Source organism: Anastrepha ludens, chromosome 3, assembly GCF_028408465.1.
Source record: "Anastrepha ludens isolate Willacy chromosome 3, idAnaLude1.1, whole genome shotgun sequence".
NCBI classification, from domain to species: Eukaryota; Metazoa; Arthropoda; class Insecta; order Diptera; family Tephritidae; genus Anastrepha; species Anastrepha ludens.
In genome coordinates this window covers 32,985,846-33,013,567 of record NC_071499.1, presented here as the reverse complement: position 1 = coordinate 33,013,567, position 27,722 = coordinate 32,985,846, and the positions used below count along the sequence as shown (strand labels likewise).

The following is a 27,722-nucleotide window of genomic DNA, read 5'->3' as shown; positions in this document are numbered from 1 at the left end:
TTTATATTGGAAACAAAAACCGAAATTATTAAGAAACTTATTATGGTGTTGTCCTTGTTGTTGCTGTAGCAGCATTCCACAGTGACAGTCATTGGCCGGATATAAACTCGGACCGCTCCGCAAACCTAGAACCGATTGTCATTGGAACGTATTTTTACAAGCGTAACAATATTATAACATGGCGGCCGCTGTAGCCGAATGGGTTGGTGCGTGACTACCATTCGGAATTCACAGAGAGAACGTAGGTTCGAATCTCAGTGAACCGATTGTATTTCTGCCATGAAAAAGCTCCTCATAAAAAAATATCTGCCGTTCGGGGCCGGCTTGAAACTGTAGGTCCCTACCTTTGTGAAACAACATCATGATGCACGCCACAAATAGGAGGAGGAGCTCGGCCAAACACCCAAAAAAGGGTGTACGCGCCAATTATATATATATAACATTATTATGCCGAGGAGATTGCTGAATACCTCGAGAATGATTTAAGACCAAATTATCTTCAGAGAACTGTTCCACCTCCTAAATACTGCACAGCTATCATTGCTTCTGAAATTTTAACTTGGAAGAAAGTAAGTTCTTTGGAAAGATAATATGACTGTCACTTCAACAGCATTCTTCATATATATATGCTACAATAAGACACAACGACAACAACGAGAACGTTCCCACGACAGTCGGTTCTACGTTACCGGAACGACCCGGATTTATATCCGGCCAAAGACTGTCACTTCAGCAGCATTCCCCATATATGTATGGGGAATGATTATGCTGCTACAACTACTACTACTATAGGGTTTTTCAGTAAGAGCGCTTCAACTTTTGAACTTTTTTGAATAAAACACAAATGGTTTGACTTTTTTAACTAATTTTTTTTTTCGAGTTTGAACATATACATTTAAGTATGAAATTCGATTTATTTTGCATGACCACCGCGTGCACGTTTTACGAAGTCCAATCGTTGAACCCAATTTTCGACCACTCTTTTGCATAAATCGGCCGAAATTCCAGCAATTTCGCATTCAATATTGGATCTGAGCTCACAAATCGTCGCCGGCTTGTTACTGTAGACCAATGACTTCACATAACCCCAAAACGGGACGGCTTGTTAAATGGACCGTAAAATGGCCGTAATGCTCTTAAAGTAGCAGCAACAGAACGATTATTTTCATAAAAAATTTGCACGATTTGCAATCGTTGCTCAAGTGTGTTGCGTTCCATGATGAAATGTATACTAATGAAGTTTACAAATGACAAGCGAAAAATTAAAAAATATTGCGTCGATCGCCCTCCCTATCGGAAAAAAGTTGAAGCGCACCTATTGAATAACCCAACAACTAGAAGAAGAACCAAAGTAAACTACGTATACGCTATGGAAGCAGGGTAGTTATCAAAATGCTTAAAACGAATTACGTGGCGTGGGAGCATAGGATAAGCCGTGTTTCAGTTCATTTTGTTACTCAGTCACAATAGCAAAACTTGGAGCTGGCAGTACTTTTTAGGATACGTCATTAACAGTGTGCTAAGTCCCTTTTTCTGTCTTTCCCCGGAATTGTAACTTTTATTCGTTAATTAAGTTGTAAAGTGATAATAAATTCTTTCGAATACGAAAGTTCTTTTATGCACAATTTTTGTGACATTCACAGTATATTGCCCTCGGAATGTTAAAATAAAAAATCAAAATAGATATTATACATAGAGTAGGCAACATTGTTTGCCAGCGGTGTGAAGTTTTTGACGGACAGCATTGGGAAGTAAAAGAAAAAAGAATAGGTGTCTGAGCGGACGCTGGCGAACGTAAAGTGTCGATGATTTTTTTCACGCACATCTAAATTTCTTTAGCAAATCTTAGCAATCTTTAGTTTATTTGTATATATCATATAGAAGTGTGGAAAATGCAGTTTTGGAGCAGTCGAAAATGTCACTGCTTAGCAATTTTTACGGTAAGTAATTGTACCCAATGTGTTATCCACTGCAATGCTGATTTGTTGCCGCATTGTCAGAAATTTTCTGGAAAGATTTTTCCTTTTATTTTTTCATTCATAACATTAAAACGTGTGGTTTTAATATTTTTTTTAGGTAATTTATGTCCTTTATAATCCTACCGATTCTGGAGCAGTGGACATTAACAGTGAAAATATTGACATGACATTAGGTAAGTGAAAAACGAATGTATTTATTTAGAGAATTTTAAGTAACATAAAGGAAGTGCAGCGATACGCAAGCCATGGCTTATATTCCTCTTGACGTGTCAATAGCGAAGTCGGTATAGTGTTTAGACAAAAAACAACAGGCACAATCAAGCTATTCACATGTTGTTAGTAAAATAAGTGAAATTATCGTCTCGTATGTTTTGTTGGGTATCTTCGCTGGTTTTTCCACCATTATTCTAACACATTTTTAAGTTGATGTTTACAATTGTATTCATTATTTTAATAGATTAAATTTTTAATCCTAAGCGTTGTGAATCATTCATTTTTAACTAGTTTATGAAGAAAAACTTTGGCGACTCTTTCAGAAGAATTGAACATTTTTCAACAAAATGGATTATTTTGTTAGTGGAAGAGGGTGGAAACAATATTTAAGACATTTTTATTAAATGTGTTTACTTATGAATGTGTTTAGATTGGTTGTTTATTAAACCGCGTCTGATTCTGCACATGGCGTACCGCCTATTAATGGGGTTCGACCCCAATATTTAAAACCCACCCTCTGTGTTGAATTGGGAAAGTAGCAGCTGGATCTAAAATTGCCTTAAATGCACCTTCATTACGCCTACATATGTGTCACGCGTAATATGTTATGTAGTGTTAATATTGGGAAGAAAAGAATTGTACAAATAAGTTTTGCACAAAAAATTTACTAAAAATAATGAAAAATTTACTAGTGCGTTCTCTTGGTCATATTTATATATGGTGACAATGGTATCTGGTTCACTATTCGGCATGGTTGGTAGTGTTTTGCGAAATGGTTTATCTTCATCAATTCGTCATACGCAATTGCAAGTTTAGATAATTGTATGTACGAGGGGGGTTCAATAAGTACCCGCGTTAGAAATGAAGACACCATTTAAAAAACAAATATTTTGTATTAATATTTCCGTATGAATGTGCTGGTTCATTATCGTGGTGAAACAGCACCTTCTTTTTTGCCAAATACGGTCATGTCTCCGTAAATTTTTTGTGAAAGCCATCCAATAACTCACTGTAGTGTTGTCCAGTGATCGTGCTTCCTTTTTCTAAAAAATCTATAAGAATGACGTCGTTCGTACCCCAAAAAAACGTCGCCATGATCTTTCCGATGGGACTGTCTTCGCCTTCTTTGGAGCAGATTCACCGGAAGAAATCCATTGTTTTGATTGTTGCGTAGTTTCTGGTGTGTAATGATGAATCCAGGTTTCATCAACGGCGAAAACTTGACGCAAATATTTCTTCCGATCTCGCTTAAACAAACACTGCTTCGAAGTTAACAGCCGCATCCGCTTGTTGTCCACCGTGAGCAATGGCGGCGCCCATCGTACCAACAATTTTTTCATCGCCAACTTATCATGTAAAATATTAATTACCGTTCCGGTCAACACACCTATGGCCGGCCTCTGTTACTTCGCGCACTTTCGTTCGTTGATCAGCGAGAATCATGTCGTGGACTTTTTGAATGCTTTCCTCGGTAACCGCGTCTGCCGGGCGTACTGGTCGTTCCTCAACAAAAAACGGATGTTCCGCCACGTTTGAATTCGTTTAACCACTATCCATCTTAGCGAAAATCACGAAACACGTCTGCAAACTCACTTATCAATCGGTCTGAAATTTGTTTTGCCGTCGCTTGATAGATGGCAGTACACGATGCTAACACCAACTTTGCTCAGGAACGCTCTCTGTTGTTGTTGTTGTTGTTGTAGCAGCATAAACATTCCCCATACTTACATACGGGGAATGCTGCTGGAGGGACAGTCCTTGGACGGATATACATAAATCCGGGTAATTTCGGTAATGTAGAACCGACTGTCGTGGAAACGTGTCATATCTGTCATCAAACACGGGTACTTATTGAACCGCCCTCGTGTGTATGGGTGGGCTTCCGTTATTGTTAATGAGCTATATAAAGGGTGGATACACAAAAATTCAAATTTCAACACAAGACATAAAACACATGTTTTTATGTTTAATTTTTGAAGTCAAAAACAAGTTAATTAAAAGTTTTAATCAGCAGGGCCGCATAACAGTTATCAGTGAACTGTTGTTAAGCTATTTTTTTTTCGAACACATATAACTTTATGTTCTTGGAAACAGGCAATCGTTGTGCCAGGTAGGTGAAATTTGATCTTCAGAGGCGGTTTACGCAAGGAAATACTTTGAATAGAGGGAGGAATTAAGAGAAATAACGTATCCGTCTTCCATGCGTGAGGTTAGGTCCAAAGTTTCGTAAAATATCTTGGTCAAATCACATTCTTGCTTTAACATGTTTTGTGTCGTGGCTTAGCAGTCGTCTGCAATCATGTCGAGTTTGTTTTAAGTAGCCATCTAATTTTTTTTTAAATAATTTTATACTTACTGTTTTAAGTGCTTAAATTCGGAATACAGGTGAATTTTTGATGGTGAAGTCTATTTGGACGACTATTTGCTAAACAAGTTTTGAAAGTAAACTCTTACAAATTTCTTTGAAAAAACATTCCCTATAATCTTAATCTTTTTTATTTTATTTAAAAGTAGCGAAAATACAGAAAAATTATTTCTGCTGTAAGGTATTGTGTTTCTTATTCGAAGAGTTTCTGTAATTCACTTCTGAGTAAATTTCAAGGCAATTGTAAGAAAATTTCAATGAAATTCGCTCGGAAGTGATTATAGGATCGATTTTGTGTTGAGTTTTCCTTTATATTATAAGATTTCATTATTATATTATTTATAAAGATTTCATATTATATCATTTATAAAGATTTCAGATATTATAAAAGGCTAGCGACCTCTATAGATACACGTTGTATCTGAATAAATAGTTATTTAGGTATTTAGAACATTGTTGCGTAAATTTGTCGAACAGCTGTGTCATTATTGATGGCCTTATTATATTCATATCAATGTTAAAATATATTTTTTACGGATTCTATACTTCATATTTGCTTAAACGTTGCGAATATACATATCATATATAGTACATATACCATATGTATGAATGCATGTATGTGTATGTACACACATAGCTGAATAACGCAGTAGATATACGAAAATTTGAATATGGAATTTTTTGAATTTGAACTAAATTTTTTATATAGTACACATTTGCTTCCTAAATATTATTCAATTTGACATAAAACTGCATATCTCTAATGTAGAGTATACACGCTCGAACCGTTGTATCAACATGGGCATGTTAGATAAATGGTTTTACTATGTATGGTTGTACAACCGATTTCCATGTTGGTCCAATTGTTGTGTAATGAGTTGGAACGTGTATACGCAGATTTTTTTTAAAATAACAAACAAAAACATTTTTTTAAATTAAACTTTTAAATTTAAATTTAAAAAAATTTGTTTAAAAAAATTGTTCAAATAAAAAAAATTCTTTTAATAAAAAATAAATAATATTAAATAAATTAATTAAATAAAATTTCATTAATTCTTAATATTGAACAAATTTTACTTGATTTTGCGAAATGTTCAACACCACGAATATGAGAATAATAAAGTATACTAAACAGCCATCCAACTCATTGAGCGTGCCATCCAACTCATACAGCGTGCTGATACAACGGTTGAAGCGTGTTACTCTACGTTAGAAACCAGTGTTAGCATGCAGGTATCAGTATTTGAAGGATGAAAAAATATAGACAAATACAACAAATGGAATAGGCGGCCCGTCTTAAGGGGTTTAGCGTAGTCAGAATTTTCAAAGAATTGAATTTTTTTTTTTGCATTTTCTAAAATATCTAAAAAATATTGTGTGAAAATTTGAAGTGAATCCGACAAATACTTTTCGAGTTATTCAACAATTAACAAAGGGCGCTCGGGCAAAAACAAACAACAACCAAAAACAGGGTTTGATTGAAAAGTAATGAGCCTTATTTTTTTAAGCAGTTTTATTAAATCTTTTGGCTTATACAACTAATATTCTTCAAAATAGGACCCTTGAGCGGCAATACACCGCTGGTAGCGGTCCTTCCACTGCAGGAAACATTTTTTAAACTCATCCGCCGGAATCGCGTTTGGATCGCCTCGATGGAGTCGAAACGCCTCCCCTTCAGCTTTCTTCTCAGGCGCGGGAACAAGAAGAAATCCGGAGGGGACAGGTCTGGGCTGTAGGGAGGGTGGGCAAGCACCGGAACCCCCATCTTGGCCAATGCAGAGGTGCAGAGGAAGGCGTTGTGCGCCGGCGCATTGTCGTGATGAAGGGTTCAATTGTTGACGAGGTCGGGCCGAACCCGGACGATGCGGTTTTTCAGCCGAAGGAGCACTTCTTTGTAAAATGCCGCGCTCACAGTGCTTCCTGGGGGTACAAACTCCTTGTGGACCCGGTTCACATCTTCGTCTGTTTGCGTCGTCGAAGGCCTTCCAGATCGCTGTTCGACTTCGACGTCCTCCCGGCCTTCCTTGAACGACTTGTGCTACCGTTTTACCTGGGCACTGGACAGAGATTGGTCCCCGTAAGCCTCCTTGAGTAGCCCAATGGTTTCGGTACTCGTTTTGTTTAGCTTTACGCAAAATTTGATCGAGTAACGTTGCTCCAACGATCGCTGCATTTTCGCCACTGCAAAATCCTAACATACTTTTAAAACAGATTTCACGCGCGGAGCGATGTTGACTGCACCGCTATTGCCAGCGAACTGGGACCGGTTTCTAGTGGACGGGGAAGGTCCAACGATCATTTTCCCCCACCAACCGATTCGGTTGCTCGCTTGGCAGACGCTCCGCGCGGGAAGGCTCATTACTTTTCAATCAAACCCTGTATATTTTTTGACTGGTTATCACTGTAACTTAAAAACCGCTTGGTAGATTTCAATAAAATGTATACTGCTTTTGAAAAACATAAGAAACTTGTCCCTGAACGAAGGATTTTTTTTTTTTTTTTATTTCGATTTTTTTAAACAATTAATTGTCGGTTTTTTTTCTCGAAAATCTGAAAAATATTTCCTGATTCCATATTGTTAATTTTGAAAATAAAAAAATAAAACTAATTCTCTTGTCCGATTGATTTTAGATGAGTCTCCAAGGACTTGTGATGATCACCGCAAGGGACTTCTGGAGAAACGGGATCCACACAAACAGCGTTAACTTTTATTTATTAATTTTTTTTTTTTTCAATTTTTGCTAAAGTCAAGTCGAAACGTGATGTATTAATGCTATGTTTTTTAATTTTGTAAAGCAATTGACTAGCAAAAAAAACAATATTATTGAAAATCATAATTTTTTCGGGCCTCAGACTACCCCTAACTCCTTCAGCCAACATATCATTTCATATATTGACAAGTTTTGATTATTTATCTTTTTATTTTTTTTTATTTCAATTATGATATCTTTTTATAAAACTAAAGTTTATACTACAACAAAAGCTATACAACGTGTTGGGTATTTCCTCCATATAACGAATACTTAAAATTTGTTTTCTATGGAGGATAACACCCAACATCGTCAGCAGAAAAAAATTGTCAAAAATCAGCCTAATTTTTGAGCCACTTGAAACTTGCACTTTGCTGTAACGAAAATCAATAGACTAGAAAACTGCGTACTCGAAAATTTTCCAGAAACTCTGTATAAAAAGTATGAAATTTTGATGGAAATTCGCTGAATTTTTATAAATTTTGTACAAAGTTTGATATGGTTTTTGTAGTAAAAACTATAGTTTTATAAAAAAATAATTCAAATTAAATGATCAATAAATAAATAGTCCAAGCTTGTCAATATGTAGTGTACACTTTCTTTTGACGCCGGCCTCTTATGTCTATGCTATATTTGCTCATAAAAACAAACACGAAAACACTCAAACACAATAATATAGCGATTTCCCTAAAAATGTAAAAGTTCATGTACTTACACTTATCATTCATTCGATTTGTTTATAGCGTCCAATGAATTGGTTTTTCTTAATTTCTACGCCGAGTGGTGTCGCTTCAGTAATCTCCTAGCGCCGATTTTCAATGAAGCTGCCGATAAGGTAAACACAACGCACTAGCAAATATTTTATTTAACCAGTTAAAATTAAACATTGCTTATAAATAATTTTAGACGAAAGAGGCTTTCCCCGAACCAGGCAAAGTAGTGCTCGGTAGAGTCGATTGTGATCGGGAAACAGCAATCGCTTCACGCTTTCACATAGCCAAATACCCTACACTCAAGGTGATACGCAACGGACAGTTGAGTAAACGTGAATATCGGGGACAACGCTCTGCCGAGGCGTTTGTGGAATTTGTGCGGAAACAACTTGAGGATCCAATTAAGGAGTTTTCGTCATTGAAGGACTTGGAGAATCTTGATTCAAGGAAACGTATAATTATAGGTTATTTCGATCGTCGTGATCAGCCGGAGTATGAAACTTTCCGCAAAGTAGCTACAAATTTAAAAGAAGATTGTCAATTTCATGTCGGCTTTGGAGATGTTGTTCAGGCCATGCATCCGCCAAGTAAGTGCTCTATGTATCACAATACAGCGTTAACATTTTTTTATTTATAATCTTTTAATTTTGGTTTTTCCTTGAATGCATGCGTTCTTCTTATATCGAGAGATTCATTGTTTTAATTCTAAATAACTAAAATTCTATTTACGCAAAACTTTATTGTCATTATATTGTATTCTTCTATTAACAACGAAACTTTAACATTTTCCCGTACAATTACTAAGCTGAGGACGACAGTAGCGATAGAAGAGGTAAAGCGCTTTTAAATTTAACATTAGGTAATTTATGTAAATTTTAATTTTTTTATTTCTTTCTACTTTTATTTTGTTTAAGCATTTGCTTTGTAATTTATGAATTGTAATTATGCTTTTGTACACAATTTCGCTTTTCTCGGTGTATGTAAGAGGTCTTCTTGGTGCACATGCAATATTACCGGAAGTCGATTCAGTACAGTAATTAGGCGCATATGGCAATATTATCGGAAGTCAATTCACATCACATTGTTTTCATCACAAATATTAACACTTATTATTACTATACATTCATAGTTATAGATTTCAGAATATCTATGGGCTTCTAATGAATTTGTTTAACATTTTATGCTTTGGGTTGACTAAAAAATCGGTAACAAATCGTTGATAGATGGCTTTAAACTCGAAAACAGTACGTTTCGCTAAAAGGGGACATTTTAAAAATTACGATAATGTGGATAGTCGATTTATTTAGTAAAAGCTATTTGAACTTGAATTGGAGAGACAATTTTAAACATTCTGAGTTCGCAGGCGGTACGATTATTTCTGATCTATACAGTTAATTAAATAGATTATATATAAATAAATAAATAAATAATTGGCGCGTACACTTCCGTTAGGTGTTTGGCCGAGCTCCTCCTCCTATTTGTGGTGTGCGTCTTGATGTTGTTCCACAAATGGAGGGACCTACAGTTTCAAGCCGACTCCGAACGGCAGATATTTTTATGAGGAGCTTTTTCATGGCAGAAATACACTTGGAGGTTTGCCATTGCCTGCCGAGGGGCGACCGCTATTAGAAAAATGTTTTTATTAATTTTGCCTTCACCGAGATTCGAACTAACGACCTCTCGGTGAATTCCGAATGGTAATCACGCACCAACCCATTCGGCTACGGCGGCCGCCAATAGATTTTAGCGAGCGATTTAATTGAAGCAGTCATCACGATATCGCCAAAGAACATTTCCACAACAGTCGGTTCTATGTTACCGGAACGACCCGGATTTACAACCAGCCAAGGACAGTCACTTCAGTCAGTGCATGTATGGCGAATGTTTACGCTGCTACCACAACAACAACAACATAACGCCACAGAACATTATGAATTATGGCTCAACAATAATTTGGAAAGCTTGGCATTGATTTTGAGGTGTCTGAAAAATAATTCTGACTATCATTAGTTTCCTCCATTCTAAAGTACTTCCTTCCGACCCAATACTATTTTGGACTGTAAGAGCATATTGGGTGATAGTGAACGTAAGCCGCACCTTCTTTAAGCCGCACTTAGTCGTACCGTAACCATAGCGATCAGCTGTTCTGATCAAACACATTTTTGTTTTACTCAATTAAGTCCATTGTACTGCACTCGGATTCCCTTTTAATTTTCTTTAAACTTACCCGACATCCGAAGAAATCTGAATAGATATTGAGGTGCCAAGGAGCCAAGGTGGTCGCTTCTTAACACCTCAGTGACAAAGACCCCAATACTAATTCGAGCAAAGGCGGGACAGACACACAGGAAGTGATCCGCCGTCTCATTCTCCTCTTCACAAGGTGGGCAGAGTACACTGTCTGAGATGCCTACCTTTTCCATGTGCTTCGCTCACAGAAAATGGCCCGTCATCAATCCAACCAACTGTCTGCAGTCCCTTCTGTTTAATAACAGGAAGATTTGCGACAGTCGGTCGGACATGACAGGTAACATTCGTTTAGTCCATCTGTAGCCTATCTCAGCCTGCCAAGCTCCCTTATGGTAGTCACACACTGAAGCATTCGGCTACGATGACCGCTTGATTGTCATTGGTCAGATAAAAATCCTTGACCAGATATAAATCCGGGCCGTCTGAGCGAAGGTGTATGTGTACCTCTTCTTCTCGAGATAGTGTCGCGATTTCTTTCGGAGCGAGTCGCGAATAAATATGACTCGTGTCTTGATAGCCCGAAAGTTATACTATTATTACTTTTAAAGGAGTTCAGAACTAAAATATGTAATTAAATTTTTGCGCTCAGAAGAACTTAATTTTTGTTAAAATTTGATACCGAAATTTACCCAAAGTATTTCCTTTTCCTTTAGGGGAATTCATGTTTACAAAAGGTACGTGTACGCCAATATTAACACATTGCGTGCCACGCCATTCTAATATGAATGTTTCTAATGTTTCTGTGTGAGATGCGTCTTTCGAATTTCTACGACGGTTACACGCCAATAGTAGCACATGTACTTCGAAAATCTGCTTGTCAGTGCCCGTTGTTATTTAATTTTATATGTTTCTAATTGTGTTTTTAATTGTAATCAACTTCGATTGTAAATAACTTTATGTTGCTTTTTTGTTATTCATTGCCGTAATAGATTTTTAAACATTACTATTTTGACTTCGTTAACAGGTCAACCCATCATTGTTTTCCGACCCGATGTGGCATTGTCGCACGAAAACGATGAAACCTTCACGGGCAGTTTGAAAAACTTTGATGAGCTAAAAATTTGGGTGCAGGAAAAGTGTGTGCCATTAGTGCGCGAGATTACATTCGAAAACGCTGAAGAGTTGACCGAAGAAGGTTTACCATTTTTGATACTTTTCCACAAGCCAGACGACACTGAGGCAATCAAGGACTTTAAGGCGATTATAGAAACCCAATTACTGGATGAGAAACGTAGAAGAATGAAAGATATAAATTTAAACATTCAATTAACATACATATTTCATACCTTTTGCAGAGAATATCAATTTCTTAACGGCAGATGGCCAACGCTTTGCACATCCATTACATCATTTGGGTAGATCGACGGATGAATTACCGTTGATTGCTATCGATTCATTCCGTCATATGTATATGTTCCCTAAATTTGAGGATATGTATACGCCCGGCAAGTTGAAGCAATTTTTGCAGGATTTGTACAGTGGAAAATTGCACAGGTTGGTTTATACGTTTAACAATTTAACAATAAGCAATCGCTTTTCACGAGACATAGCACAGTTTGATATTTTCAATAATTATTTGCTCTCTTTTTGTGGCTCAACAGAGAATTTCATTATGGCCCCGATCCTTCAGGCAATGAAGTGCAAACCGAAGCAGATTCCAAATCAGGCAAAGCCACTTCACCGCCAGAATCAAGCTTTAAAAAGTTGGGACCTTCGAAAAATCGTTACACACTATTGCATAAGGATGAACTGTAAAGTCTGTTATTAGGCTCTAGATTAAACCCACACACACAAGCATGCACTCACAAAACCCAGACACACACGCGTGTATTGCTTGCATGCACACAATAGACACCTGAAAAATAAATAACACCAGTCAAATCAATAGAAAAAACAATCAATCTCATATACAACAACAAATATAAATACTGAATGGATTTTCAATAAGTGGTTTGTTTCTTTGTTGCTTCATACACTTAAAGATTTTTTTGAAATCTTTTGTTCAAAAGCTATCTATTTTGTTTGAATATTTAACTATTGAAAACGTACATAAAAATGCAATTGTGATTATAAGTTTTATGTATTAATTATAAAAAAAAGTAAATTAAATTACTGAAAAATAAGCGCTTGAATTATTTTTGATGCATATATATATGTATTTGCTAAAGATTTTCCTTATGTATTGAAATTCGTTGGAGCTTAGCAAAGCATTTGAATACCCATAATTGTAGTTTGCAAAGGAATTTGTAGAAATAACCATATTTACTATAAATAAGTTTTTGTAAAATTAGACAATGAAATGTATTTTTTTTTTTTTTATTTAAATAGTAGTATTTCACCTTAAATGTATGTTTCTGATATTTTTAGATATTATTGATGAAATAAAAATGCATTTTGCAAAGGTAATTTGTGGCTAAAAGTTGAAAGCTGTGTATTTCAAGAGAATTATTTATGAGGTATAATAAATAGGCAATATAGTTATTTAAAGATTCCTTTTATCAAGGTTTTGGGGCTTATATTCAAAGCTTCAACTCTGATTTGTCTAAGCTGTGTTAAAATAATATATGCTAAAATAATATACCCACTGCATTTCTGCTTTCTTACTGAATATAAAGAATTGAAAATTCTGAAATAGGAAAACTAATTGTTTTCTTTTTAACATTCCTTTATTTGTGCATAAAAATCGTTAGTATTCCTTATATTATTAAGGCGCCGCATTGCATACGTAATAATTTTTGATATTCTATCAAGGCGCATTCATTAAAGGTGGTGGCACTAGACCAACAACACTGTTCTGTACGTTTGATTGTCAAAGCAAAGTATTGAGAAACTAGAAAACGAATAATGAATTCGCCTTGCTTCATTCTGAGCTGACATGGACATGGACACGGCAAAAGAAAAAAACAACTCAGCTGATTTACCAACACCACCTTTAATAGATTCGCATTGTATTCTACTTTCCTAAATTTATTCTTGTTTTGACTGTCAATCAAATTCACTACATAGAAACAAAATAATTGCCACTTTAACTAACCTTTTTTAAAAGCTTCGGTTGGGCAACTTTTTAAAAGGTTATATCCATAAATCGATAGAAAATAAATTTTGGGAAGCTACCCAAATCCCAAGGTTAGCTATGATAGAAAGAATAAGGTCGAAAAAGCCAGACCCGGATGCCCAAAGTAGGGTTAAGAGTGTTGTTAGCCTCAAAGATAAGTTGACCTCACTTATCGTATGTTACTAAAAATTCTTGAATAACGAGAATAGATTAGATGAGTAATAATCTCTTCGGTCTTAAAATGTTCCACTAATTAAACGACTAATAAAAACTGAGTTAAAAAAATTTTAATATTTATAGAAATGCCATTACTTATATTAATATAAAATTTATTTTATTAAAGCCTTTCAAACATTTCTTATTCTCTTTTTGCACGATAAATACGTTCTCAAGAAATTCATGTAAAAAAAGAATTAGGTATAATATTAAAAAAATGTTTTTAGAGATCACTTAAGAATAAAATATTATATTAAATATATTATAAGAAATACATTATTAAACGGCGAGAGCGAAATCTACCGAGTCTCAGAGATTCATTTATTTAAACGCTTCAAACATGCATCGAAAAATCTCCCTCTATTTGCTGTATACATTCAAGAAAAATTCATAAAATATTGAAATTTGTGTTAAAACAAAACAATACGTGTAAAAAATTGTTTTTCTTTTTAATTCGTGTAAAAAGAGAATTAGGTGTATATTTAGTTTGGGGAAAAATAAATCCCTTATTTTTGGGCAAATGGTTTAAAACTGTTTCATGGTCGATATGTAGTTCCTAGGTGCTACGGCTACTAACATGCCGGTCAACTTCGACTGTTTCTGTGATTTTATCAACATTTTCTTTAACATCAGAACTGCCTGAACGGAATCGACGAAACCAAAATTGCACATAATTAACTGTTAAAGTATTCTCACCGTAAACACCATTCACAATTTTAGCGTCCTGGCTTGCATTTACTCCTTTATCACAGAAAAAATATAAAATGCAAGGAATTTTCTCTTTGTTGACTTCCATTGTTAACACCCTGTAACTCACAACTGTATTGAACATACAAAATACAGCAAGGGATTTTTTTTTTTTAAGAGAAAATAATGGACTTGTTTTACCCCAAACGAATATTTGAAAATATTTATGTGCAATAAATTTCTGGTGTAAGAAATGAGCAACAGACAACTAATAAAATTTCAGAAATAAAGATCTACAAATAATAAATTTAATAGTGAAACTATTCGTATCAAAGATCACTTGACCATGAAAGCTTGGTCATATAAATCCAACTCTTGAAGAGTAGCCTTGAAAAAATCTCAGAAAATTATTCGGAACTGAAAGACAAAATTAGTCGCACCATTAAATTCGTCCGGGATAATGCCAGCAGTTTTTAAATAAATACCATCATTTTGTAAATTTCAAAATAGGCGACCCTTAAATTTATATTGAAGTACCGCATACAAATAATATAGGACATTGTTGTGTTTTCAAATTATTTCTATAATATACATTTTATATAATTTTCGTTTTCGTTTCTTATTAATTCAGAAATTAATACATTCTTTTTATTTTTTTAATCTAAGTTTATTTTTTAACATTACATTCAGTATTTACGTTCTGTCATAAATTTGTATTTTGTTTTATTCACTGAAAAACTTTTTTTTCTAATATTGTGTTGTTGCTTTTTTTGTTGTCAATATTCAACAGGGGAGGTTTTCTGTACTTTGAAATTTAAGTAATTAATTTCTTGTTTTAATTTTTGCATTTCTGTTTGATTCGCTGAAGCAAATAATTTTTTTTTTTTTGCATTCAGCAGAGGAGACTGTATTTTCTACCTTAAGCTACTTTCGTAATTAAAAATTTTTTTATTTTTATTTTTATTTTTTTTTTAATTTGTTATTAAAATAAGTACTGCCTGTATATTTAAAGATTATATATCTTTTTTCTAATTTTTTCTTTGTTTTTCTTTCTTCATTTAAAAAAAATTGTTGGCCCTGTTTTTGTGTTATCCAATTAAGTTACTTTCGTAATTCACTTTTTTTTAATTTGTTTTTAAAAATACGTACTGCCTGTAATATTTAAATATTATGTTTTCTAATTTTGTTTAATTGTTAACCCTGTTTTGTGTTATCCAATTAAGTTACTTTCGTAATTAAACCGTTTTTTATTTTTTTAATTTGTTTTTCAAAATAGTACTGCCTGTAATATTTAAAAATTATGTATCTTTTTTCTAATTTTTTTCTTGTTTTTCTTTCTTCATTTAAAACAATGTATAAATCTTTTTTTTTGTTTTCCAATTAAGTTACTTTCGTAATTAAAAATTTTTTTGTTTTTATTTTTTTTTTATTTTTTTTTTTATTTTTTTATATATGTTGTCGGCATATTTAGAAATTATATATCTTTTTTCTAATTTTTTCTTTCTTTATTTAAAAAAAAATGTATAATCCTGTTTTTGTGTTATCCAATTAAGTTGCTTTCGTAATTAAACCGTTTTTTTAATTTTTTCTTATTTATTATTAAAATAAGTACTGCCTGCATATTTAAAAATTATATATCTTTTTTCGAATTTTTTTCTTGTTTTTCTTTCTTTATTTTAAAAAAATTGGTTAACCCTGTTTTTGTATTTTCCAATTTTGCTCTAAGACACATATTTTAATCCCACTTTTATAATTATTAGGTAAAATATTTTTTATGTTTAACACTGGAAACTTTTTGCAGTATTTTCATAGCCGAATCAATTTATTATTATATTTCTTAAAATAATATTTCGTTCTAGTCTTTTCTATTTCGTTTTGGTAATAGTATTGAAAATTATTTATTTTCAACGCAATAAATACTTAAAATTTTCTATTTTGTTGGGTTTAGTGTTGTAATAGCAAAGTAAACAAAATTAGAAAAAAAGGGCAGAACATAGGAAGCGGTAATATGAGAATGTCATATAAATAAATGTGTTCTTATAAGTTTGCCATAATTTTAATTTACAAGGAAAGTTAAGCTAAATATAAATAAATCAAAATAGAGAATAAACAAAATATTTTATAAGCATAATCACACACAAGTATTTCCTGCCGGTAGTTACATGAGCAGTCGCGAATTAAGAAATCCATAAACGGCATTTATGTATCCATTCGCCACTGCGCGCACACATCTAACAGCCATTGATTTCCGCTCTTTGCCAGTGCTGGACCCACGGTTTTCAGGACTATGAAGAGCCATTGAATCCTTGTATGAGAAAATGATTTGTATTTACACATACGCATATCACTCACCGCTTGTGGTCCACATTCATCACGCTGGTTGCCTGCTGCTGGCTGCTCGATGCCTGCGCCGCCAGTTTGTCCACGCACATAACTGCTTGCCGTGCGCTACGCTAACGCACTACTTACCAAGCTACACATAAAGTAGATGGATGAGTACACAGCAAAGTGCTATTTTCTGCTGTTTCTCTTTTTTTTGGCAGTAGACAATTTGGCGGTCAGTTTGATTATCACATTGGGCACATCAAATGTTTATTGCTGTGATTCAAGCACTATGCATGCACAGAAGTATGTTAGTAAACTTGACGACGTTTCGCAAACACTTGCCAGTTACTGCTATTGCTATGAACTTTGGTTTAGGAATGCTCCAGTCACACCTAGAGTATTCGTGTAAACAAAACATGCAAACCAATAAAGTTAGAGAAAATAAGTTATTTACATACTATGTATGTATGATATATGTACATACAAGTACAAGCCGCCAGCGACCATACCGCTATCAACGCATCTAATTGCGTGCGCGTAATTTAGTTGGCATATGGAATTGCTAACGAAGGCAGTGATTGATAGGAAGTTGTGCGAGATGATCGAAGACGTGTTTGAATTACGTTACCTGTAATTTGTCACTTTAACTTCGAAAAATATTATTCGCACTTAATTTTTGTGGAAGTATTATTTATGCTACCGACTTTGCAGATCCGGTGTTCAAAAATTAATGCGAACATAAAATATAAAAATGATAGAGAAAGTTTTTCTAATAGCGGGAGGAGAATTTTTGCAAGAGAACCTCAAACGGGAAGTGAGTAGACAACCAAGTTGAAAATTGACAAAGAAGAGATTTAGCAAATCAAAATGGGAACAGATGCTGGTTGGTAAAGGTTTAATTGGGGAAACAAGAACTGAAAAGTTCAATCACCTCATTAAACTCTCAATTTGAGGTGGCAAACTGGTTTTTGTCACAGATCATTGCGAACTAGAAACCATCGGCACATTCCTATTATGCATACATACATATATAGGTATATTTGAATTAATCATTCTTGGCTTGAGCTAAGTAGCAGACATACTGGCATGAGCTTTAAGTAGCTGTGCAAGAACCCACTTGTTGTTGTTGTTGTAGCAGTTCATCAAGCTCTGCCAAACATGGTGAAGTCGCCTGTCATCATCATCAATCTCCTCTAAGTGTAGGCCCAAAGGGAGAGAGGTGAGTGGGTTTAAGGGGGCACGTGAATAGGTGGTTAGTGTCGTGCGGGGCACCTTCACATGCCGGCTATATGTTGAGTTTGTAGGTTTCGATTCTGGATAGGTAGAAGTTTAACTTGCTACAATATCCTGAATTTTGAATTGTGTCAAAAGGCAGTTGCAACCTTTCCCCTGCAATAGCTGATGATTAGACTCCGATGACGACATTCAGTGGGCGGTAATTTGAAAAGAGAGAGAGAGAGAGAGAGGTAAAAGACTCCCGATGAATGCAGTTTATAGCTTATCTGTAAACTGGTGATATATCCCTGTATCGTTAAAATCTAGATCTGGTCAGTTAAGTCAAAGAAATGACTCTTGATGTGCCTGGGAGGTAGTTCCTGCGGTAGAATCCCAGCAGGAATTACTTGCTGAGCATCTTACTATGCTTCTTAACTGATAACATAGTAGCTTTGCTTTGAAGGTGTTGTAAAGGGGACGCCAGGAGACATCACGGGGCTGCTACCAATGAAGTTTTGGCTGGTATGGAGCTTCCTCTTTTGCGTGTCTCTAGTTCAAGGCGACCACGGTTCTACGCTACCGGAACGACCCGGCCAAGGATTGTCACTCCAGCAGTATTCCGCGCACATTTCTGAGGAAAATTTATGCTGCTATAACAACTAACAACCGTTAATTTTGGTTTATAAGCGGACATAAGAGCTGTGGTGTAGTTGAAGGTTGGAGTGATGTGTAGCTGTCAGATGTTCTTTAAGAACGGGAGTTGGGGTGTTTCATGTGTATTCATTACTGGGGGAAGGAGATACATCTTACGGTCTTCCCTTAGCTAGCGAGCTTTCCAGGTTTCAATAGTGGGACCACTCTTCCTATTTTCCACTTTTCAAGAAAGATAAGAGTGGCAGCATTTAAGCTTATGCTCACTCCCCCTTCATTCTGCATCCCAATCCTCACTATATCCCGCTCCAACTCCCATCAGTCAAAACGAATCTTGCAATGGCTGAAGCCATCTTCAGAGATGCTCTGGCTTGCGCACCGCTTAAGATTGAACAAGTGACTGCATTACCCTCTGCTCTTGAGCTCTACACCTACAATCACCTCGTTTGGGGCGGTTGCCTTCCACCATTAGACCACAACAGTATCAGCTGTATGTAGAATATTATCAACACAGACAATATCCAGTGTCCCTCACCCGCCAAAATGCAGTCGCATTCCATTTACCACCTGGAAGAAGGTCAAACTGCAGCCAAATGTGAAAGTCGAGGACACACCAATACCGACCATAAATAACTGGGCCAAACAGTTTATATACAGGCATTGAACGGCATTCATCGGCAGTCTTCCTAAACTGCCGATCCACGAATGCCGTCATCGGAGTTCAGCCTTGACGACACGATCCACATATTGACATGCCCCCTTAAAATCACTCACCTAACACCTTTCTGCATTTGGACTCAACCTGTCTAAACGGCATTTTTCCTGGGTCTACCATTAGATGAAATAGAAGATGAAGATCGGTAAGTACATGGTACTGGCAAGGCTTGATGAACTGCTACTACAACAATACTGCTGGTGAAGTACATGGATCAGCTTCTATGCCAAATATGGTCGGATGAAAGCATGCCTGCCGATTGGAACTTTAGTGTGCTCTGCCCAATCCATAAGAAGGGTGATCCTGTAATTTGTGCCAATTATCGCGGGATTAGTCTCCGAAATATCGCCTATAAGGTTGGATCATATCAGTGTGGTTTTAGACCTAGAAAGTCCACCATCGACCATATATTCACAATATGCCAAGTCTTGGAAAAGAACCATGAAAGCAGAATCGACACACACCATCTTTTCGTCGACTTCAAAGCTGCATTCGACAGTACGAAAAGGAGTTTCTTGTATGTCGCGATGTCTGAATTTGGTATCCCCGCAAAACTAATACGGCTATGCAAGATAATGTTGCTCAATACCAGCAGCACCATCAGAATTGGAAAGGACCCCTCCGAGCGTTTGATACCAAACGAGGTTTCAGACAGGGTGACTCGCTGCCGTGTGACTTCTTTAACCTGATGTTGGAGAGGATCGTACGAGCCACAGAACTTAATCGCTCAGGCACGATATTTTATAAGAGCGTACAATTGTTGGCGATATTCATCGGCCTAAACAACTGCGTTCTGCCTTCTCCAAACTGGATAAAGAGGCAAAGCGAATGGGTCTGGTGGTGCACGAGGACAAAACGGAGTACCTCCTGTTATGAAACAAACAGTCGGTGCACTCGCGTATCGGCACCCACGTCACTGTTAACAGGTAATTTCGAGGTTGTAAAAAACTTGATTTATTTAGGAACCTGCATTAACACCGATAACAATGTCAGCCTTGAAATCCAACGTAGAATCTCTCTTGCCAACAAGTGCTACTTTGGACTTAGTGGACAAATGAGTAGTAAAGTCCTCTCTCGACCAATAAAACTAACACTCTACAAGGCTCTCATCATGCCCGTCCTAACGTATAGCGCAGAAGCGTGGACAATGACAACATCCTATAAAGCGACGCTGGGACCTGTGCACGTTGACAACGATATTGTACAGTATGGTGAGCTATAAATACTGAGCTGTCTCGCTCGCGATCATGTGGTGCACATTGAGGCCTCTCTGGCAGCTATCAATATTCTGTGTCGGTTCATCAAATTGGCTTTCTCGGCAGTTTTGCTAGAGAGTAAACTGGAGTTTAATTGTAGTTTCTCGGTAGCCGCCGCAGCCGAATGAGTTGGTACGTGACTAACATTGGGGAGTGCACAGGTTTATGATAGAAAATGTTTTCTATGAAAAAGCTCCTCATAAAAACCATCTGTCGTTCGAAGGCGGCCTTAAAATCGAATTCGAGTGGTGCCGTCTTTGGCAAACGCAGCAGAAATAAATTCGTGCCAGAGATAGGTTCGATTCCAGCCCTAACAAGAATAGTTGTCAATAGTATTGCTGGGCAGGGCAAGTTTACTGAGGCGGCAGCCCTGGTTGGTAAAACCCCGAGCTAGAGGAATGATTATACACTTGTAATATCATATGGTGTCTAAAAGTACAAGGAACAGTAGAGGTCCTCTGGTTATTAAAATAATTTGTTTCAATCTAAAACCGTGATAAATTTTTTAGAGAATCAGTCATCAGGCAGGAGTTGAATAGGAATCGATCTCTACTCGCCAAAGAGGAGGTCAATACCTAAACTTCATCAGTGCCAGAACGAAGTTTTATGCCATGTATCTACATACATATGTACGTGTATATGTATGTTTATAATCAATTCGTCAAATCAAGAAATCACATTACACGAACTCATTAAATCGGTAAAAAGGAAAATAATACAACTACATTACAAATATTAATGTTTGTTGTTTTATTTAGAGTTAAATCGTAGTAAAATTTTGGGAATATTTTTTACTATATACATAGGTATGTATAAACAAAAGTGTACAAATGTATGCCAAAATAAAAATATTTTGTGCGCTTGATGCATTCCATAAAGGTGGGAAAATATTTTGTCATTTACATTAAATTTTTGTATATTTAAAAATTAAACTTAAATACATACTATTGGAAAAAAACGAGGATTTCGGTATTTTAATTGTAAAAGGAGTCTTAAAACACACTTGCCGATCGTCGTTTTTCCAAAGCAATATTGAAATAAAAAATACTATATATTAAAAAATTGTACCACTATATTAAAGTATGTATCTAAATTGGACGGATAATATTCGAATACCATAATGCTTTGTAAATCTGTTTTACGAATTTTGTGCTTAATTATTCGGTTCTCGTTTGTTATGAAAATTCAGAGGCACTTGGGTGAGCTTACGATTAATGTTTAGGAAATAAAATGCATATCTCCTTTAATACGATGCTAAGGCCTTGCTTAACACTGATGCCACAAATAATCCTCCGACTATTGTGGAAGCACCTATTAGTTGCTGCATTGACCCACTCTGTAAAAGACGGTTGCATTTAATTGGATGAGTGCATTCATACACCATACTTTTTACAACTCATTGAACTTACAATAACAAAGTAATTGCAGCGATCGCCCACGCAACACTCATAACACCACCAATCTTCGTACCAAATATGTGTGCAATACTGCATATAGCGCTTACGCCTCTGTTGGCATTGTTGCTTCGTCAAACATCGTTTGGAAACATAATATTGTTTCAGTGCGCCTTGCGAGAAATACGGTTGACTACCCCAACGTATTTCTGTGCCGCAAGCATCCTCTCCTGGTTCACATGTTTTTATTGTATTAAGGCATTTCTCGGTATTTCCTGTTTGGTTGGAGCACACATAGCACTCTAGTCCGCTTACGAAGTGTACTAAAATAGGGCGTTACAATAGGAAACGTCGTGGCATCATGTATCATAAAAGGTGTTGACGCACTTACCCTGTCCAATGTAATAAAACGACAAAAGTGTAAGAATAAGTAGCTTCCATGTTTCCATTTTAACAATTCGCAGACTAAGGTTCTTTAAAGCAGGTGCAGGATTTATATTAATTTTAAGGCAAACACAACAAAAAATAATCAACAATAGACTAAAGGGTGACAAATGCCTTTGACAGCTTTGTTTCAAAACCACGCCTCAAGACAGAGTTGCAACTAAGCTTAGGTTTCGGTACTTAACTTAACCCTGGACAAGATTATAAACAAAAACTACAAAGTCCGCGTGTTACAGCATTGTGCATTTTTATTTTCGAGTTCCACCACCAAACTTTTTTAGATAAGGCAGAAAATAGTGCTTATACGCAAGATAATATACTACTGATAACTGATAAATTATTAAAAAAAAGAGGTTGTCTGTAAAGTCGGTTTACTGACGATAGTTTAACGTGACAACGTCATAAGAAAATATTGATGGAATGGTTGCAATTTTCAAAACAAAATTTTAATTTTATTTGTTTGATAGATATTTTGTATGGATATAGAGGAGGAGGTAAATGGAATTGCAATGGAATAGGTCAAGTTACATTTACACAAACGTGAAAAATTACGAAACATTTATCAAATTCATGAAAGATATCTTCAATTTCGATTGTGCATCAGACGTTAATAAGTCAACAACACTTAGAGGCATCATCATCGAATTGACTTTCTCAAGGCACATTACACTTGAAACACTCCCTTTCATTTCCTATTTTTCCTATCATCATTTATTCTCAACAGAGAATTGGTTCATTACCATGCACACAGGAAGAAAGCATATGCAAATACAAGTATGTGAATTTATATACAAATGCGCATATACATACATATACATACATATATATGCTCACTCAAGTAGGACAGAGCCAGATGTCACACGTTGCCGAACGCGGGGACCGATTGTGCTCTTTGTCGTTCGTTCCGCGCTCTCGCTTGCAGTTCAAGCACATTAGCTTTCATTTGCTTGCGTACGGAATAGATTCGTATATTTGGTATGTCCATATGATTTGTATGCATCTTTACATATAGATTTATTCTTTTTGAAAATTGCGCGAAATTGTATATGTATATGCATGTTTATATACATATATTAGTATACAACATATCTTATAAGGTATGTGGTGAATATTACCATACATTTTTTCCTTCATATATAATAAAAAAATTAATAATAATAACATTAAAACAACAGGTATTATTAACAAACTTTTAAATTCTTCAAGTAAATCAAATTAATAATAATCAATAAGAAGGCATATGCAAATCAAATACGTGAATTTATATATGTACATTTGCGCATATACATACATATATATGCTCACTTAAATAGGAGAGAGCAAGATGTCGAACGTTGCCTTTCGTTTGCGTTTTGTCGTTCGTTCCGCGCTTTCGCTTGCAGTGCATGAGCAAGGTAACACTAATAAGCAAGGTAACGACACATTTTTTCGTGCGTGCAGCCTGTTAAATCGAATTATAAGACGTTATCACGCCAAAAATTATGTAATAAAAAAATTAATTTTTAATTTTATTCATTTATTTAAAAATTTAAAATGCCTATGAATCCATCTGTTGTTTGTGCTTGCTTTCAAATTGGCAGCATTGGTCGTTTGACAACGTCAAACAATGTTTTTTGTGCGTATTGATTTTTAATCGTCAGTGTGGAATAGATCTTTCTTTGTGAAAATCAATTAGTGGAGAAATAAATTTACAAAACTAATGGGTGCTGCATTCTTTCCTGTGTTGTTCTTCACCGCGTTTTGGGCCTGTGTTGGCATTGGTGTTCCAATGATGACTCCAAAAGGACCACATCAAAGTCTCTTCCGTTGCATTATGATGTTAACTGCAGCAACTTGCTGGCTTTTCTGGTTATGCTGTTATATGGCACAAATGAATCCTCTACTTGGGCCAAAATTAAGCCAACATGCAATTTATATGATTGCGAAGGAGTGGGGCAATGAACTGAGGGATGGATAGAGAGGAAATAAAATATGAATGAGTCTTGAAGAATCCCGAAACTGTCGTCGTGCTGGGGAAAATCTTTGATTGGAGTGAGACGAAGTGTGCAAACTATTTATGCAAAAATGTTTAATTCATTTAAAAAATGTAGTGAAATTGTTTTATTTTAAGGTAGTGTATTGTGCATTCCTCTTACTATACAAGTATTTATGTACAACGCGGTTAATGTCACGATATCGGAATACGATTTACGCAATTTTTTTTCGCTATCGTACCAGTATGTCATATTGAAGGAATTTATTTGATTATAATATAAACTAAAACCCAAACATTGTATGTTTTTATTTTTGTAATAGTACAAATATTCCGCATTAAATTGTTACTGGGAGCAAAGATTAGATATTTTGTAAAATGTACAACAAATGCCGCTGAGTGGCAGTCCTTGTAAAGGCCGTGTAAAACTTCCGAATTTCTAAATGATATAGAGAAGAAAATGGCTCAATCCCCTTCTGTTAAATAGTTTTAAAACTATTTAGAAAATTAATGGATAATATATGCAATAGTGACCAAATCATATACAACTATTGCCCTATTATAGAACAATTCAATTTTTTTTTCAGTTCGGATTTCAAAATGTTGATTGAAAATTATTTTAGTTGGTATGCGCACTTTTATTTAATGCTTCGAAATCAAACCAAATACCAAACTAAATTAATTTTACTTTCAATAAACATTCAGCAAAATTTAATTAAACAAAATATTTTGTTGTTCTATAACGGCAATAGTTGCTTATGATTTGGCTATCACAGTACATATGTACGTGCAAACATATCGCACCCTAAATACAAAAGGGGCACACCTCAAAATTTTCCGCACTCGAGCTTGACTTCTTTACAGTAGCACAGAAAACAAACTATGTGACATATCACGCTGAAATTTGCCATGTAAGCTTATAACAGTCCTACCAAAAAACAAAAAATGTATTTTTGCCATATGTCATCCGCGGACCGTTTTATTGATAACGTCTCGTTCATATTTGAGCTTCTGCTCATTTTGAGTTGTGACCCTTTTGTATTTAGGGTGCGATATGTTCTTATATATGGGAGTTATATCAAAAGGCCAATAAAATATCTTCAGGAGCACAATATTTTTATTAACACACTCACAACATGTACATTTATACTATTTCCTAAGAATCGATATTTTTGACGATTTGTAGTTTCTGTTGGGAACTCAAAAGTATTTGGAAAACTCATCAATCTTGCTATCTCACGTGGGGTAAAATATCGCAATTTTAAACTTTTAAGTAGTTCTAAACGCAAAGCCTCTGACTCTTCACTTAGTTCTAATTCTTTGACCTTTGCGAAAACGATATCCATTTCCTTTTTATTCAAAGGACAATAAATGGAGCCCGTTCCTTCACTATAGTAGGTGTAGGCCTTTGTGAAGCACATTGTCTTTCTTGCTTCCGCAGTTACGATGTCCATTAACCATACTCGCTTACTCAATATTTTATCTGGTAAATAACATTCTGGGCCGATTAAGTCATCCGGCAGTAGTAAGTTACTAATCGTCACTCCATCGATCACCCCCATTCTAAACTCTATTGGTATATCATCTAAGATGTGTCCGCCATCAAAGCAAAACTCCTTTTTACGCGCTAAGCAATAATAGCGACGTCTAGAATTTGGTATGCCAAACTGTGTTGGGCAGAGTATGAACTCTCGCCATTGGTAGCCTGCTAGACGCAGCGCATCAAGGAATTGATCATGTGCTTTTGAGATTTCAAATCCTTTTACATTTTCCATAAGTATATATTGAACGCCTTGACATAGTGGTAGCAAGTTACAGATGTGCTGCAGACCGTCCGAACGACTATCATCTACATCCAAGCGATTACCGACTCTCGTGTGTGGTTGGCAGGGTGGGGACATGAGTATCATATTTACATTCAATTTTTCTATTTTTTCAGGTGTTAGACTTTGTATGTTGTTGTTACACACTGAAGTTGTTGGGAAATTGTGGGCGTATACTGCATTGGCGTTTGTATTGATATCCATCGCAGCGATCACTTTGCCTGGAACTGCAGCGGCTGATAAAACAAAGTAAATTTGATTTATCTGTGATTATTTAATAATGATAGTATTGAACTTACATCTGAATGCATAATGCATGCCACCAATGCCGCTAAAAAGTTCCAATACGTGGAAATCCATACCTTATTTTATTTACAACTAAAATCTTACATTCGGAGAAGATAAAAGAAAACCGCATTAGCATACAAGAATCATGATGCAAAGAATAATGAGATGGCGCCCATCGTGGTCCCGTTACTTTGCGCTCAGCGAATTTGACAACCAGTTACGTGATTTTAGCTCCAGTATAGCCAGATTACCATTTTCGTAACTTGATTTAGCATTTTTTTTTTTATTTTTATTATTTTTTGTCTCGGAGTTTTAGTTCATTCCACATGACATTTTTCTAGCCTATTCTAATTAAAAGTAATGTTTATAATTTTGTAAAATATACATTTTTTAATAATTATTTAAATAATTCACTCAGTTTTATTTAGCTTTACTTTTTTTTAACATCTGGTGGCATTGTCCGTGATTGCCGGTGTTGTTGGTGTTCTTCTGCTTTCGGCAGTCAAATCTCTCTCTCGCTACTGCAGTATTGCCTAGCTTTGGATATAAAAATGCACTAAAATGCCCATTTAAAGAAAATAAAACACGAAATTTTTATTGTGTTACTTAAAGAACTTTGTATGCGTGACAAATTGTCTGTAGAATGTGCGTTTTTTTTAAATAAATGTGTTATGCTTATGTACAATTTAATTTATGAGTTTTTTTTGTTAAGCGAGACTCTTTTATTAAGGGAACGACTTTTTTGCTATATTCGAAGTTATGTAACTAGATAAGGTACTCTTTTTGTAAAAATGTCAGTATGGTTTCTTTAGTATTTTCTGGTATTTTCTTGTTTATTTTTACTATGAATACACCTCTTGAAGCTCTATGTCTCACTAAGGATTGATGACCGGAAGAAACGATTAGACCTCTATGGTTTTAATTCGCATTCAATAAATTCAAAGGCTTTTTAAAATGTGTAAAAAGGTGTTCAATCTTAAGAAGAGTTGAGAGCAAACGTGACAAGAATTGTACAAGAATGATAGAAAGAAGATTGCGCCTATCAGAGCGTACGTGACGTCACGTTTGCTGAGTTGTGCAGTATTGCCAACCATTTGCTCTTCGCAATAAATTTAGTGCTTTTTTATACCGAAAATGCGACAATTTTTAAGTTTGGTGTTTGTTTCTTTTTGTTTTTAATTTAAGGCTAGAGAAACTTTAGGTTAAAAAAAAACTGTATTATTATACACAAGAAGTTTAAAAAAGGCCACTCTGAGAAGATTTTAGTGCTAATGAAAATTTTTTTACTCCTATAAAATTTGATAATTTGAAAGTGCAAATTTAATTTTTGGCTCCATTTAAGGCTATGCAAAAATATTAAATGCCCCACTCTCAACTCTTCTTAAGATTGAACACCTTTTTACACATTTTA

At 35.4% G+C, this 27,722-nt stretch overlaps 4 protein-coding genes and 1 long non-coding RNA gene across 7 annotated transcripts; 2 read left to right on the top strand and 3 right to left on the bottom strand.

Moving 5' to 3' along the window:
- The first annotated feature begins 1,511 nt into the window (after nt 1-1,511).
- On the top strand, nt 1,512-12,676 carry LOC128857359 (endoplasmic reticulum resident protein 44). Of its 3 annotated transcripts, none has more exons than XM_054093080.1 (8): nt 1,512-1,940; nt 2,077-2,152; nt 8,051-8,142; nt 8,214-8,607; nt 8,826-8,879; nt 11,235-11,501; nt 11,566-11,764; nt 11,872-12,676. In XM_054093080.1, exons 1-8 carry the CDS (start codon nt 1,893-1,895, stop codon nt 12,023-12,025), a joined length of 1,284 nt encoding a protein of 427 aa, XP_053949055.1. In that variant the 5' UTR covers nt 1,512-1,892; the 3' UTR covers nt 12,026-12,676. The 3 variants fall into 3 exon arrangements, with proteins under 3 accessions (XP_053949055.1, XP_053949056.1, XP_053949057.1); XM_054093081.1 differs by having other exon boundaries at nt 1,513-1,940; nt 8,826-8,852; XM_054093082.1 differs by lacking the exon at nt 8,826-8,879 and having other exon boundaries at nt 1,515-1,940.
- Nucleotides 12,677-16,029: 3,353 nt separating this feature from the next.
- On the bottom strand, nt 16,030-17,365 carry LOC128857362 (uncharacterized). Its single transcript, XR_008453929.1, has 3 exons — nt 17,182-17,365; nt 16,581-16,945; nt 16,030-16,513 (listed from the first exon to the last, which is right to left on the bottom strand). It is a non-coding gene; the product is annotated as an uncharacterized LOC128857362 (long non-coding RNA).
- A 3,771-nt stretch (nt 17,366-21,136) lies between these two features.
- On the bottom strand, nt 21,137-22,353 carry LOC128856348 (uncharacterized). The gene is made up of 3 exons (XM_054091646.1): nt 22,176-22,353; nt 21,800-22,107; nt 21,137-21,726 (listed from the first exon to the last, which is right to left on the bottom strand). The coding sequence occupies exons 1-3, from the start codon at nt 22,231-22,233 to the stop codon at nt 21,634-21,636; spliced, it is 459 nt and encodes a 152-aa protein (XP_053947621.1). The 5' UTR covers nt 22,234-22,353; the 3' UTR covers nt 21,137-21,633.
- A 1,472-nt stretch (nt 22,354-23,825) lies between these two features.
- Nucleotides 23,826-24,496, top strand: LOC128857357 (V-type proton ATPase subunit e). Its single transcript, XM_054093077.1, has one exon. The coding sequence runs from the start codon at nt 23,928-23,930 to the stop codon at nt 24,183-24,185; it is 258 nt and encodes an 85-aa protein (XP_053949052.1). The 5' UTR covers nt 23,826-23,927; the 3' UTR covers nt 24,186-24,496.
- Nucleotides 24,497-25,295: 799 nt separating this feature from the next.
- LOC128857356 (tRNA (cytosine(38)-C(5))-methyltransferase) lies at nt 25,296-26,469 on the bottom strand. Its single transcript, XM_054093076.1, has 2 exons — nt 26,323-26,469; nt 25,296-26,259 (listed from the first exon to the last, which is right to left on the bottom strand). Exons 1-2 carry the CDS (start codon nt 26,381-26,383, stop codon nt 25,301-25,303), a joined length of 1,020 nt encoding a protein of 339 aa, XP_053949051.1. The 5' UTR covers nt 26,384-26,469; the 3' UTR covers nt 25,296-25,300.
- Between the last annotated feature and the right edge of the window lie 1,253 nt (nt 26,470-27,722).